This window comes from Castor canadensis, chromosome 6, assembly GCF_047511655.1.
Source record: "Castor canadensis chromosome 6, mCasCan1.hap1v2, whole genome shotgun sequence".
Taxonomy (NCBI): Eukaryota; Metazoa; Chordata; class Mammalia; order Rodentia; family Castoridae; genus Castor; species Castor canadensis.
In genome coordinates, this window is record NC_133391.1 from 132,682,785 (window position 1) to 132,699,124 (window position 16,340).

The following is a 16,340-nucleotide window of genomic DNA, read 5'->3' on the forward strand; positions in this document are numbered from 1 at the left end:
TTATTATTATTTTTGGCAATACTGAGGTTTGAGTCTAGGGCCTCCTTATGCTTGTAGGTTGGTAGCCACTCCGCTAACCCTCCAATCAATAAGATTTAAAATGAGGGTTTATACTCATTATGGATGTTTCACTTGACTTATATAAGAGATACATAAATTTGAAAGGGCAAAGTTCTAAAGGAAATGTAAGGTCATCATATAGTTCTTTAGCCAAAACATTCAAAGCCATAGCTTTTTTGTCTTTCCTTCCCTATCAAAAGGTCTGTGCAGCTGTTGGAGAAAAGATCTAGCCCTCAAGTATGGTCTGTTTCCACTATACAATTTTATAAAGTTACCTGGCTTCAGCAGAGAAACGCTCATTAGATGAGAGTCAAAAGCAATTTGCTATGAGGCAAATTCCATAAAATTCAACCATGAAAAATTAGGTTCAATCAAGAGTGTTACCTCACCCCCATATATATATATGCACGTCTTACAATACCTCTGACAGCTTTCTTACATTTTAGGAGAGCAACTGATGTTTATAAAGACACTTAGGATCAAGGAAAGGTAAAATTAGGTTGAATATTTTTTGAGAAAAGTTGGTGCTGTTTGATATTTTCTGAGCACTTAATTTGTGCCAGGTGTATCAATGTTTTGTGAATTTTCTCTTGTCTCTTCACCACAATTCCATGAGGCAAGCACTGTTATTGTTCCTATTTTACAAAGAGGGAACAGGAAAAGCTTGGGGTTGCTACATACAAAAATAGTAAACTGTTTATCTTTCCTTCCAAACCTTCTTGTTAACTAAAGATAATGGTCCCTCCTTCACGGGGTTATTATACAATATGAATGAAATAATGTACGCAAAATGCTTAGTAGTGTCAACAACACTGTAAGAGCTCAATAAATGTTGCCTATACTTGTGATTTCTGTTCTTGGATGCTAGGAATGCTGAGCTCCAAAAATGCCTCAGAATAGAAGAAGAAATCCAATTGCAGAAACCACTAAGAGACAGATTAGGAGTTGGGGATATGGGATCATGTTACCTACGCAACCAGCTATTAAATGTTTACACAAACAATTCTATTTAAAGGTAATTAACTTATATAGCAGCTTAAACATAAAGCACTTAAAAAAGGAACAGAATAGATTCACGGGTCACATAGGATTGAAATGAAATCCTTAACAAAGTTTTCTGTATGTAGGACATCAACATTGTTTTGACTGAAAAACTGTTTTATTATTTCTGTAAGATTGAGTAACTCATATCAACTAGTACCTGTCAGTTATCAGAGGCCACACCACACAAAGTAAATTATTAACAACCTATAAAACTAAAGCAAGAAAGTGCACATGCAGGCCAGAGAGTACTCTCAGATCATACTTTACAAACACTTCAATTTCAGGAAAGTTTAGTTTAGACAGTTTCAGAAAATGAAACAATTAAGAAAATGAGGCTACTAGGTACAGACTGCACATACAATGGCTTGGGTTGTCTACAGTCTCATCAACAAATCACTGTGTTAGTACAAACACTAACTGTCCACAGCTGCCTACCTATAAGAGTTCCATGCAGTTCTTCCAGTAGTGGAAATCATCCTGCCTTTTCAATTTGGACCAGCTGGACTAGGCGTGAGACAACAATCTTAAAGCCATACATCATCCTAGGGAATCTGATGCTGACAAGATACAAACATCAACACGCTACCTACTGGTTTGTAACAAATTTTTCTTCTGGTCCTGGCAAGAGCAGAAAGAAATCAAATTCTCTTTTTTTTCTTTTCCATATAGAGGTAAAATACACATCATAAAAGTGGCCATTTAAATCACATTAAAGTGTACTATTGTCACTGCCCTTTTTTAATACTCAGGTGATATTACCATTCTGGAAGAACTCACACTGGGTATAATTCAAATAATCATAAAATTCACCTTTTGAGACAGGGTCTCAACTATGTACCCCAGGCTGGCGATGAACTTGCGATCCTCCTGCCTCTACCTCCCAAGTACTGAGTTTTACAAGTGTGCATCACCATGTCTGGCAAAATTCACCCTAACTCAGGGTCTTACACTTGACAGGCACTTGAGACACACAACCAGTCCTTTTTGATTTACTTTACTTCTAGGCAGGGGCTCATGCTTTTGCCCAAGCTGGTCATGGACAAAGATCCTTCTACCTCCACCCCCCAAGTAGCTGGGACTGTACCATGTCTGGCTGAAATTCACCCTTTTAAACACTGCACAATTCAGTTGTTTTTAGAATAGTCATAGTTGTGTAACTATAATTTTAGAAATTAAATTTTGAACTTAGGGCTTGCATTTGCTATGCAAACACTCTACCACTCGAGCCATGTTCCTAGTTCTTAATGCTTTTACTTATTTTTTGGTAGGATCTTGCATTTTTGCTGGGCTGGCCTTGGCCTTCAAACTTATTTCCACCTCCTGCATACTTGGGAAACACATGGGCATCGGATAACAAGTCTTGATAACTTTTTGCATGGGCTGGCCTTGAAACCTGGTCCTCCTGTCTTTGTCTCCTGAGTAGCTGGGATTACTAGTGTGTGCCACCACACGTGGCCCTTAGAACATTTTTATCACCCCCCCCCCCACCAAAATAATCCTGGTTCTCATTAAGCAGTAATATCCAATTCTTACTCCACAACCCATGGCAACCACTAATCTGCTTTCTGTATCTATGGATCTGTATTCTAGACATTTCATATGAATGAAATCATACAGTACGTGACCTATGTGTCTTCTTTCATGTATCTTAATGTGTCCAAGATTTATCCATATTGTAGCATGAATCAATACTTCTGATCTTTTTATGGCCTCAAACTATTCCATAAACATAAAATGAATATACCACAATTTTCTCAACTACTGATGGATAATTGGGACTATATATTTTATTTTAAGGGCCTTTTAATAAACATCAAACTTACTTAGTTCACAAACAAAATATTCTCATTTTAAGGATACAAAGCCAGTAGGTTTACCTGAAAGCTATTTTTGCCTTTAGCTTTCTGGCATCCCTAAAGTCCATGTTCTGATTAAAAACTATTGTCTAGCTTGGCCTAAGGTTAGGATCACGAATGTATTTTGCAACTACTTACCACCAAATCCCTACTGAGGCTAAACTCTCTTGAGGGCAGCAATATCGCATGGACTATACATAGCGCAGGCCTGATCCACAGCAGACCTCAAATGATTTAAGTATTAGGCACTAATTACTAAGTCATTTAGTTCTAAAATTGTGCCAATGTTTAAACACAAACAATACATATTAATAAAATATTATTATATTAGTATTAGCAAAAGTACTTAAATACACTGGAATATCCTTCCTTCACAACACTGATGTACTCAGTCTTAGGACAGGATAAAACTGCCCTTTGAAAGGTAGTCCAGAGAACATGCGGTAAGGACAGTGTTGGGCAATGCACTACACAGCATTTTCTTTAAAAACCTATGGTAGGGATAGTTTCAAGAGATAATTCATCATAGCTTTCCTGATGAAAAGTACTGATCACACATAGGTTAAGAGTATAATATTGTTTATGTGCAGTCAGAAATAAGTAGTAACAGATAGCATTTAAGTCACAACACACCTACTACATGGGTTGGTAGATGGAAACCCTAGGTATCAACCAATACAAGTATTTTATTTAAGTTGTCCTTCAAATTTATTGTGATAAAAAAGAAACAAATACATTCTTCTTTTTTCCAGGGTGATAACAGTAAATAATTATTTATATGAAATCTTTGAAATTCATCAACTGAATTCTAATATATATGGTTTTCTTCCATCAGGCAGCCCAAAGTACATGGCTTTAGTCATTACAGTGTTAACTAGCCCCAGTTAATGTTTAAAGAATACTTAAAACTACTTCTGAGGCCCAGGATATAAAAGAATCAGATCCTTTATTTGTATATAAAAGTAAAATTAAGAATCTTATCCGGAACAAATATGGTTGAAACATAATATATCAGAAGTTCCAACATAATTATTTTCTGCCTATAAAAATAAAGACCCACTATAGTGTGGGATAGGGCTTATTTATTTTTTTTGGTAGTACTGGGTTTTGAACATAGGGCACTCTCTACTGCTTGAGCCACATCTCCAGCTCTTTCTGCTTCGGTTATTTTAGAGATAGGGTATCACTTTTTGCCCAGGCTGGCTGCGACTAACCCGATCTCAGCTTCTTGCCTAGCATGGGATGACAGTATGTGTCACCTTGCTCAGCATTTTACCAATGAGATGAGTTCTTGAAAATTTTTTGGGTTGGTCTGACCTGGAACAGCCATCCTCCTGACTTCAGCTCCCAACCAGCTAGGATTATAGGCATGAGCCACAGTGCCAAACTGTGTTAGGGCTTTGATTACAGTATTTTCCCACTCATAAAAAGCATGTATAATAACATGACAATGAAAGAACGACTGCTCTATAATAGAAGAACATGGTGAGAATTAAAAAAAAAAAGGGAGAAAAAGTATGCGGAAAAAGGAAATACTATTTACGTTTTTATGTTTAATTATGTTTTATTTTTAAGAGCTAATATATATTGTCTATCCCAGTTTCAGAAAGGCTTACCAAACCTAATGGCACACGGACTTGAAAAACTTGAAAACTGTTCTAATGTTGGACCTAACTTCAAGTTATAGTTATAAAATGAAATTTCTCAAATTTCTAAACTCAGATTCTCCAGGATAAGCTTTATCTTCCGTAGTAGGTAACTTCTATTCAAGTGCAAAGAAAGAGTAGAAAATAATCCACAGATAATTTTATAGGACTCCCTAGATTTTTTATTCATTCATCTAATATTCTACACCTTTTGCCCTTTAATTGTTATGTTTTTAAAATGGCTACTCTGCTGTGCACCAGTATTGTTTAATTCGTTATTTGTTAGGACTTTGTCAAGAAGCAGGCATTACATAAATATGAATTAGTGTCCCAACCACTTAGGTACAGAACATAGTTTTAGCCTTACATTCCAAAAAACTGGCCTTCAGAAGAGTGGTGGCATAATATATGATTGCTTTTGTACCTCTGAAGCACAAAAGCTGTAATACACTGACATGGGTTCCTGTGTGTTAAACAATGTTCACAAGTGAGGTATGTCATTCTTCCTCCTTCTTACAGACTCTACTGTTGCTACCTACCATGAACTATTCAAGGTACTCTTACCATTCCTTCAAGAATGAATTTTCTGTGGATAGAGATGGTAGAATTTAAGAAGTCGCCCCAGGTGATCCAAAGTTTAAGGATAAAGTGTTGGGGTGCACACATGAAGTTATTAACTACCATGTGAACTGCAGTCACAAAGACCAGGGTTCAAATTAGGTTGCCATCGCATCTATTTGGCAAAATTATTTACCTCAGTCTCCTTGTGCAAGATGGAGATAATATCCATGCTGAAATGCTATTCTGGTGATTAGATATAAACTATAAAGCTCTTAGCACAGTCGGTTACTTAATGAACAGAGACCTTCCAAGTAAAGAATATATTATTCAGAGGAGTATCTGTGATTATTTCACTAAATGATCATTTACTGTAGACTCAGAAATTTACTATCTTTATGGGAAGACCTAAGACACCACATTATTTTAACATTAAAAACCCTGATACCCTTAAAGTCCAGTAAGTAAAGAATTAGTTTAAAAAATTTAAAATTCTTAATATTAATATTTAGTACTATTCTCAAGTACCATTATGGTAACATAATGGTATGTTAAATACTCTTATATAATTTCTATGAAAACCAAGCTCATTTGTTTTCACTTTAAAGAAGGTTCAATGTAATAAATACAATTCACCCTTAAAAACATCTATATAAGCCAATCTTTCCCCAATGAATATAACATTATTAAATATCATCAGAAATTCTTTCTGTGCTTATTTCTCACTGCTTATAGTTCACTTATAATTACTCTTCATATATTCTTTTTACTTTTCTCACTTAAAATTTCTCTCTAGTTAGGTAACAATTACTCTTTAGTTTCTTAAAATTCTGCTATGAAGTTAATCTGCTTCATGCTGCAATAATAGTATGACAGAAGCTAACTTTTTATTAGGCGTGCAATGATTGTTTTCAGCTGTGCTATTTTTAGTGAAATGGTGGGCTAACCATTATGTTCTTACCTAGAGAACAAAAGCAAAAGGCAGCAATACATACACAAATGACTTACTAGGCTCATTAGGCTATTTCTGATTGCACAGACTCTAGCACACAATTATATTCTGTTAAAATAGTTTTCTAAGGAATTTGTAACAGACTCTGCTTATTAAATAATGCAAAGGATCTGTAGAGAAGATTTGTAACCAAATTTTTTTTTTTAAGTAATTATCTTTGTTGAGTTAAAACAGTGACATCCTAAGTACTTGTTTTTCTTTACTGCAGTACCAGGGATGGAATTCAGGGTCTTTTACATGCTGGCCAAACACTCTACAATGTGGTACTGGGGTTTGAACTCAGGCACTACACCGTGAGCCACTCCACCAGCCCTATTTTAATGTTGGGCTTTTTAGAGATACAGTCTTGTGAACTATTTGCCAGGGCTGGCTTTGAACCTCAATCCTCCATATCTTTGCCTTCTGAGTAGCAGGATTACAGGCGTGAGCCACCAGCACCCGGCTGATTTACTTCTTCTACCAGGAAGAAATATAAATGCACAAAATTTAACCATACCTTCAAAGACATCTGTCATTTTGCAGATATGGGCAAATGTAGCTCCAGTTGCCCAGGTATACACCACATCCATTAAGTGAGGCTTGAATGAGCTAAGATAAGTTTCCTCATCAATTTCCAATTTTGCTTCTGCTGAAACTTTTGCAATTCTTTTAGCACATTCCTTTCAAAAATAAAAGATAGGGTTAAAAATCCTTGCTTATAATCTTCCATACATATCACATTTTTTCTTTACATTTACAAAAACCCAGTACTCCACAAAGTCCCTTTTTTGTCTTAGATATTACTTTGCAATTTGGATATTCTGCTTAATAAGCAGACAGAGTGAGTTCTACTGACAAGTTATCAAACAGTTAAGCTTTCTCATGTCATAGTGGCTAAGGAAAATATATCAAGAACATGATTTTCAGTCAATTCTATCTTTTCTACAAAAAAAAGAACTCTTGATTAAAATACATAATTATTACTAAAGCACAGCATTTAATCTCTATTTCCCCAAACAATGCTTAAAACTTTAAAATGTTCTGTTGAAGGGTCCTTTTTATGATTTATTTTTTCTTCCTCTCTGGTAATGCCTTAGCACATAGTTCCCTATTTTTCTATCTACTGCTGAAATGGCTAATAAAAATCAGTGAGTTCATCCAAAGAGAGTAATAAAAGACACAAATTTAATTCTACTAGATACTGTAAGCTTTGCGTGCCAAGAGATAAAAACATTTCTGTGATAAAACAGATTTTAAAACTTTAATGTATGCAATCCTGATCAAAATACCAGTGAAGTTCATCACAGAAACAGAAAAAAAAGCCTAAAATTCATATGGAAGCACAAAAGACCCTGAACAGCCAAAGCAATCCTGAGCAAAAAATGCAATGCTGGAGATATCATAATACTTGACTTAAAGTAATACTCCAGAGCCATAATAACAAAAGCATGGTACTGACATAAAAACAGACATGTAAGCCAATGGAATAAAAGATCAAGAAATAAACTCACACAGCCACAACAATCTGCCAAAATCAAACACTGGAGAAAAGACAATCTCTTCAACAAATGGTGCTGGGAAAACCGGATAGCCACATGTAGAAAACTGAAATGACTTTCCTGTCTCTCACTCTGTACAAAATCAATTCAAAATGCATCAAAAACCTTAATGTAAGAGCTGAAACTGTGAAACTATTAAGGGAAAACAATTCAAGATACAGGCACAGGCAATGCCTTTCTGAATGGGACGCCAAATGCCCAGGAAACCAAAGCAAGAATTGACAAATGGGATTTCACAAATTAAGAAGCAACTCACTGCACAGCAAAGGAAACAATTACCAGAGTGAAGAGACCACTTACAGAAGGGGAGAAAATCCCTGCCAGCTATTTATCTGACAGGAGATTAATATCCAGAATATGTAAATAGTCAAAAAATTGAACACCCAAATAGATTAACAGGGAAAGCGAATTGAACAGACAATTCTCAAAAGAAGTACAAATGGCCAAATACATAAAAAGATACTCAACATTATTAGCTATCAGGAAAAGCAAATTTCACCTAAGTCAGAACTGCTATCATCAAGACAACAAAAAATATCAAATGCTGGCAAGGATGCAGGGTAAAAGGAATCTTTATACACAGTTGGTGAAATGTAGATTAGTACAACCACTATGGAAATCAGTATGGAGATTGTCTTGAAAACTGAAAACAGAAGTACCATATGATCCAGCTATTCTACTCCTGAAGAAATCTATTTAAGTATACAATAGAGATATCTGCACACCCATATTTGTCAAAGCACTATTCACAATAGTCAACTATGGACTTGGACACAGCCTAAGTGCCCATCTGTAGATGAAGAAAATGTCTCACACATACACACACACACGAGTTTTATTCAGACCAAAATTATGTCCTTTGAAGGAAAATGGATGAAACTGAAGATCATCATGTTAAACAAAATAAGCCAGACTCAGAAAGACAAACAGTGCATGTTTTCTCTCATATTCAGAATATAGATCCCCCCCACCCTGCTCCAGCAAAAAAAAAAAAAAAAAAAAAAGAAATGAAAGCAGAGGGGCAATACTGGAGGAGGAGTGGACTACTTAGTGGAAAGAGGGGTAAGAGATGGAGAATGTGTGGGTGAATATGATTAAAACACAATTCATACATGTATGAAAATGTTATCAGGAAATCCATTGTTTTGTATAATTAATATAGGTTAACTGAAAACATGACTGGAAAAACCCTATTATAAACTAGAATGGAAAAATTAGCAAAAAAAAAAAACTAAACTAAATTTAGTCCAAAGATGCCATTTTTAATATTGAAGTAAATGATACAAACATTGAATTGTGTCAGTATACCAATTCCACATTATTCAGTTTTAAATGTGCACTCCACTGACTCAATAACGAAGGGTAATGTTTAAATACTAAAATGAAAATCAAGGTTATTAATAAAATAGCATTAAATGACATGACTCAGATTGACATATTTAAATGACATGACTCAGATTGACATATTTAATGCCAACTGCATTATTATCTGTGAAATGAAGTACTAGAATTAGATTGCCCAAAAATTTTATTTTATAATAAACTGTCTTACCTGCATTTGACGAAGTGGTCCTGCTAACTGTTCTGTTAATTTGGGCATCTCGCTGGACTACAAAAGAAAAGGAAAATTAGGTATAAAAACCAAGTTTATCATACAGTTTATACTACTGGCTTGTTAAAACAAAGAAAAGCTTTTTAAATACCCCTCAGTGTTCAATTACAAGATTTTAGTCATTAGTATTTTGAGCTTTTAATCAACTCTTAGTTCTCTATAAGCAAAATAGCTACTCTTCTCTTCTTCAATTGTATTTCAGAGGAAAAACCTTACATTGCTAAATTTGCAAAATGTGACAACTAGTAATTTTTTAATAAGATTTTTTCTTTATTTTTAATTATTACTGTTGTTCTGGTGGCACATATTGTGACATTTATCAAAGTTCTTACAATATATCATAGTTGAATCCCCCCTCTCCATCATTCACTGGTAGTACTTTTGACTATAAAAGGAACTGAGGGAGAGAGAAAAATATAAACATACAAGATACACTAGTTATATCAACATTATCGATCATTTACGTGTAGTTAAAATTTCAAACTGTTTTAGTTTTTAGAAAACTCTCAATTTATAGAAATTGAAAATCTGGAATAAAGAACCTTAAAAATAATGTCCCTAATTTAATTTTACCTGGACATTTCAAGCTTTTTAATCAAGTATAAGATAGTTAAATTTAATCTGAGTTTCAGGTTGTTTTTTTTTTTTTGACAGTACTGGGGTTTGAAGGAGATAGCCACTCTATCACTTCAGTCATGTCTTGGGTCTCCTTTTTTCCTAAAGAGATTTTCCAGTTTTAAACTTCCTGCTGTAGCTGGGGTGACAGGCATGTGTCACTACTCTTAGCTTTTTTTCTGCTGAGATAGGGCTGACACAGAACCGTGTGTGTTCAACCTCCCAAAATGCTAGAATTCCAGGCCTCAGCATTGGCACCAAGCCTGAATTTCAGTATTCCTAATACTGCTTCCCCATTAGTGAAGTTTGTCAGTTTCCCACTTAAGATAGTAGAATGTTAAGATTAACACTAACCAGCTAAATAAACCTGGAAGGACTACTTTAATTCTGTATTCTGGATTCTTGCCTAATAAAGAGAAAAAACAATGCTAGATTCTCAAAATTGATAGGCTTGTGATGTGAAAAACAGAAGTTATTTATAAAGAAGGAATATATATATATATATGTGTACAAGACAGGATTTAACATAATTATAGGTATTTTTTTTCCCCCTGCAGTAATGAGGTTTGAACTCAGGGCTTCACGCTTGCAAAGCAAAATTCTCCACCATGTGAGCCACACCTCTAGTCCCCTATAGGTAAATTTCTTTTGAATGAATTATAGTTTAATATAGTTTATAAACTATAAACTATAGTTTAAACATGTGGCTATATTTTACACATCAGCAGTTATATAGGACTTTGCTTTGTATCATTACATGTGTATGTGTGTGTATTATATAATAAATACACACACATATTTGAAACCAAAACTTATCAGCATGTGATGAAAAAGCAATTGGCCAGAAAGAATTAAAAATCTTAGATGAACAAAGTAGAGAATGTAAGATTACTAAATGTCTTTAATACTGTGTCTATTCATAAGCAACAGCTGCTCATCACCCTTCTTTCTTTTGGCCACCATACATAGAAGGCACTGGTCCTGATACACAGGGGACAAGTGTGATTTTACCAATGCTCTCCCTACCAGATATGTGCACAGTTTGCTACCTCATCTAACATTTAGTTCTCAATTCAAATTTCATGTTATTGGTGAGGTCTTTTCTAATCATTTTATTTAAAATGGTAAACTCCAACACCATTTCTAGAATATGTTTGTATTTTTTTCTTTATCTTCATTCACTAGTATTAACATATCATGAAAGCAAAAGTCTGCTGTATCTGTACTGCACACACTAGGTGTTTAATAAATACTTGTAGATACCTGATCTTTATACTAGAAAGATTTATGTGATTTTTAAATTACTTTTAATGTTTTTTTTTAATGGGGGAGTTTTAGAAACACATTTTAAAATATGTAAGTATATCAAACAAATTTTATTATACTTATATGAAATATTTTACTTTTTTATTCTTTCTGACCAGAAAACTTCCGTATGACTTTTAGTTCAATTTTCCATTTAAATGTTGAAAGGCAATACTGTGAATTGATGACACTGCATATAACACAGTGTGGTTTTATCTTGCTCTAAGACTTCATAGTTATGGTTTGTTAAACCCAGTTCCTTTGAATAAGTAACACAACTGGTCTCTCATAAGACACGATTATTGTAGTACCTCATTCAAATAAAAAAAAAAAGAAAACGTTAAGAATCAGCCACAAGATGAAGTCTGATATGGATAAAAGACCAATTTCCAATCTCCAAATCTTAAATCTGTTCAAAGGAAATCTTACTTAGAAAATGATGTAATAAATATCTGAAACTATGAAACACAATAGTCAAACATATTTTCATGAGGTAGAAGTTCTCAGAAGGACATAAACTGCTTTTTAGATTACTGTCCTATTTAACAATAGCACTATAGCTATAATTCTAATCAGGAGTCAGGGACCTGGGAAAAATATTACTTAAACAAGTAACATATCTGATAAATACAGAAATAAATAGGAGAATCATTAGTAGATAAACATATTTATAGCAGAACTGGAAAAGCAATGTGTCTTACACAATTTACTTAAAAGTTAAACTAAGTGTATATAGTAAAACATCTTCTAAAATTTAGATAATATTAAATTATTTTAGAAGGCAAACGCCTTTATCTTATTCTCATTCTACCCACTTCATTCACAACAATTAAAGCCTTAAATTTGAAACCCTAAACAATACGTTTTACTTTTTAAAACAATTTGCACTAGTTTTTGGAATGCACAAGAATAAGTAGTATTCATGTGAGTTCCATCTAGAACTTCAATACTTTTCTTTCACAGTGCTGTGACTGAACTCAGGGCTTGGCACACACTAGGGAAATACACTGAGCCACATGCCCAGCGACTTTCAGATTTCTTAAGAGCTCTTGGCAACGAACTAATTACTGGGTTATAGAACAAATTAAAAACTTAAAATCGGTATTCTCTTTTCACATAACATACACTTAATTATCTCACTTCTCTAGTATATTTGTGTCATGGTCACTCTGACTTCTAACAATATCCATAATATATAAATATAAAGCATTATATTAACAAACATTCATTATACTATTTACCACAATTACATGAATTACTAAGTAAGATATACTAAATCTATTAAACTCACATTCTCTTGGAACACAAAGCAGCTTAGTAACGCAGTTGCCTGTTCTGCAGACAGGTCATTGAAAAGGCCATTAAACATCATCTCAGTGAGAAGGAGTTCATCAGCACTGTCATTTAAAAAAAAAAAAAATCCATTTTAAATGTCAAATGTCAGAATACAAAAACATATCCTCCAAACTCTTTTTCTTTGTAGCGCTGGGGTTTGAAATCATGGCTGTGTTCCTGTGTGGCAATGCGCTACCGCCTGAGGCATGCCTCCAGCCCAAGATACACATATCCTTAACATGCAGGTTTCATAAAGTACATTGTTTTACTACAAGGAATAGTAAATGAGTAGTAGTAAAGATCTATAAAGGAAATTGCAGGTCTTTATATATTTGCCAATATATAGATAGCAAATATGGGCATTTCATACGCAGGTCTCAAATACCAAAATGAACATATTTTAACTCTCAACATGCCAGGAAAAAGTAACCACATTTATTTTCTGGGCTCAAAGGACTCTTAGTTATTTTAAAAGTAATTTAAAGAATAACAGAAAACTTTATTAGAAATCACAATTTTAAAAAAATTACAAAAGAAATTTTAATTAGAATGTACCCCAAGACCCATATTTTATGCACTATTTTCCTAGTGATGAAAGTGTACATTGTACCAGGAGTGGTGGTGCGCACCTATAATCCCAGCATTTGGGAGGCTGAAGAAGGAGGACTGCCTAGCCTAGGCTTCATAGCAAGACACCGTCTAAAAAAGTTTATATAACCAAGATGGGTAAAGTGCTTTGAATGCAACAGACTTTTCTCATCAATTGTGATTCAAGAATATGGAAAATGCCCACCTTTTCTTACAATTCTAGATTTTAAATACATCTCTAATAGGTACTAGCTAATCATTACCTCTGCTGCTTAAACTTGCATTGTCAAAATGTACTACTGACTCACTAGATTGTAGCTTTTTAAGCTTATTATCTTTGGTTTCCTTTTGCATATCAAAATGCAATGTTTTAAAAACCAGTAACTCAATTTGCTAAGGAGAAGGCCATCTTCTTTGCTATCTAATTATAAAACATTTTCATATTCAAAAACACATTATAAAGGTATTTACTATTATGATTAGAATGAGTAATCTAGAAATATTTTTCTCATCTACTTCTTTCCAACTCCCTTGTACACACAACTGCTTTTAGTATTTGACCACTTTGTATTCATTAAAATTTGGTGTACAAATCATAAAAGCTGAAAAGCTATGGTTGTAAAACTCTGGTTGTCCTTTCATAAGCAAAATGGGATAATGGTTCAGGTTCTTATTACAAAACATTACATAATTAAGTTCTTTCTGTTGAACAACTAAATGAATAATTTCATTTTTCCTTGTCCTTAGAAATGTTATTCACTGATTTTTGTGTTTGAAAATTTACCCAGTCTGAGATTTTATTTATATTATCAATTTTACTGTTATTACTTTTCTAGAGTGCTTTTTATCTCTGTTTGAATTACACAACAATTGCAAAATATCTTCCTATATTACTCGTCTCCTTGTCAGAACTGGTAGAAAATGAATATCCTGTACTTTTCTACTCTGTTCAAAGGAAGCTAAAAGAAAGACTACAAAGATGTATTTCTAGGCTTCTATAATCAGGGTTCCATAAATTACCCTACATTAATAAAAGGGCTTACTTGATCCATACAGCATTTTAAGAGCATTACTCTATTTAAAACAAGCAAAAAAGGTAAGATTTTTCTATAATTTTTAGAAGAGCTCTAAAAAAGAATAAAGCTATAAACTCTTAATCTTTACAAACACCTGTAACTTCAAAGAAGTCAACAATAACTTTGGGCCTACAAAAGGACTCAGAATGAAGTCAAACAAAAGAGCATAATAATACAAACTAGTCAAGACTGCTTCAAGGAACTACAGTCTACTGTGTTGGCAGACAAGCTAGCCAACATTCACAGAACAGTGATTTAACAGATTGCTCTAAAAGAAGTTTATGCAAGTGCTTATGATAAAAAGTTTAGGATCCTAAAATCACACTGGAGAGGTTCATAGAAAGTTTCAGAAGACTTTGGAAAATATGCAGGAATTTGCAGGATGTGGCAATAGATGAGCTAGAGGAGGAAAGGGCAAGAATGTGCACAGTTATGGAATTTATTCTATAAACAATAGAGAAATCACTGAAGGAGTTTTACCAAATAGAATTACACAACTGAATGTGTACCCTGGAAAGAATATCCTGATAGCAGTCTAAAGGAGGTATAAAAACTCAACATAGGGGCGATGAACAATTAAAAGGACTATTCCCCCAGACCTTGAGTTAAAACCCCAGTACTGAGGGGAGAAAAAAAAAAAAAAGACCACTGTAGTAAGCAGTCAAGAAATAATGAGGAATGCATACTTGTTAGTGGAAATGTTTAAAAAGGCATGGAGGTAGAGGAAACAGGAAGTTATAGAAAGAGAGGAGTCTTAAATGATTCCAAGTTTTTGCAAATTTTGAGAAAAATTAATGCACTCTGATAAACAGAAATTTTTATAAACAGAAATTAGGATAAACTCAATACCCATTCTTCCAAGACTAAATCTAGCTGTAAACCTAATTTCTACATTAATTATTAAATACTATGTAATATAACAAGGAAATAGTTCCAGTAAAATTAATTTCAGCATACGAACTCAACAGATCAGTGTTATAGTCTAAACTTAATCTTGCATATAAATTATTTACAATATGGTAAACAGAGCTGGCTTCCAAGGCAAGAAACTTATTTCTTATGGTGAGAAATAAGTAATCAATTTTTAGGATGGTATTGTAAACTGTCATTTTATGAAGATGACCATCAACAGCTCTTCTATTTCACAATGTAGACCTGCACAGATCTGTATAAACTGCCCTTTGTATATGCAACAATTTCAATTAGAATGGCATAAATTTAAATTCCCTATTCTCCATAACCATATCACAATTGCTAAACCACCAGATAAGGCTAGTGGTTACTACTCTGTGCAGACACCAAACAATTCAATCATTGCAGACAGTTCTATGGGCAGCAGCCAGTTCCCCATGAAGAGGTGGAGTCCAATTGTCCTTCACTGGAATCTGGGAGTATTTATGATTCAACCGTGATGAAGAGACTATGGTGGAAGTAATGCTGTGAGATCCAAGCTAAATTACAAAGGTAATCTAGATGATGTAACTTCCAGTAGCCTTCCAGAACACTCACTACAGGAGCCTTGAACTTCCATGTAAGCAATGCTGTCACTGATGCTGCCACATTGTGAAGATGCCCAAAGTAGCCCAGTGGAGGGGGAAAAGGGGAAAGAGAGAAAGGGTGAGGTGGGGGGAGGGGTGGGGGAAGACAGGGAACAAACGAGCAAGCATGATCCACCACCCTAACATTACACAGCAGCTCGACTCCAACTGTTCCAGCTTAACCACTTGTCTCATAGCAATCTAGGGATCCTGAGCCAGAATCAGTTCTCAACTCAGAGAAACCATACCATGACAAAACAACTGTTGTTGTGAATCAAAACAAGTTTTGAGGTCATTTGTAATGTGGTGAAAGAGTACCAAAGCCAAGAGGAATATAGTTGTTCCATAGTATCTGCAAGGGATTGGTTTTAGAATACTGTTAAGGGTAACAAAATCTGAGGACGCTCATGTCCCTTACATAAAATGTCATAATATTTGCATATAACCTAAACAAATCCTCTCATGCACTGTAAGTCACCTCTGGATTTCTTATAATACCTAGTGCAATGTGAATGCTATGCACATAACTATTATATTGCATTGTTTAGGGAACAGTG

At 34.3% G+C, this 16,340-nt stretch overlaps 1 protein-coding gene across 3 annotated transcripts in view; it reads right to left on the bottom strand.

The window, feature by feature from the left end:
• Nucleotides 1-16,340, bottom strand: part of Mtrex (Mtr4 exosome RNA helicase) — a 111,969-nt gene that overhangs the window by 5,184 nt on the left and 90,445 nt on the right. For all 3 annotated transcript variants that reach the window (XM_074077490.1, XM_074077488.1, XM_074077489.1), the window contains 3 exons: nucleotides 12,538-12,643; nucleotides 9,267-9,323; nucleotides 6,673-6,835 (listed from right to left, as the gene is read on the bottom strand). In XM_074077490.1, coding sequence (XP_073933591.1) covers nucleotides 6,673-6,835; nucleotides 9,267-9,323; nucleotides 12,538-12,643 — 326 coding nt within the window. The remainder of the gene's footprint in view (nucleotides 1-6,672; nucleotides 6,836-9,266; nucleotides 9,324-12,537; nucleotides 12,644-16,340) is intronic.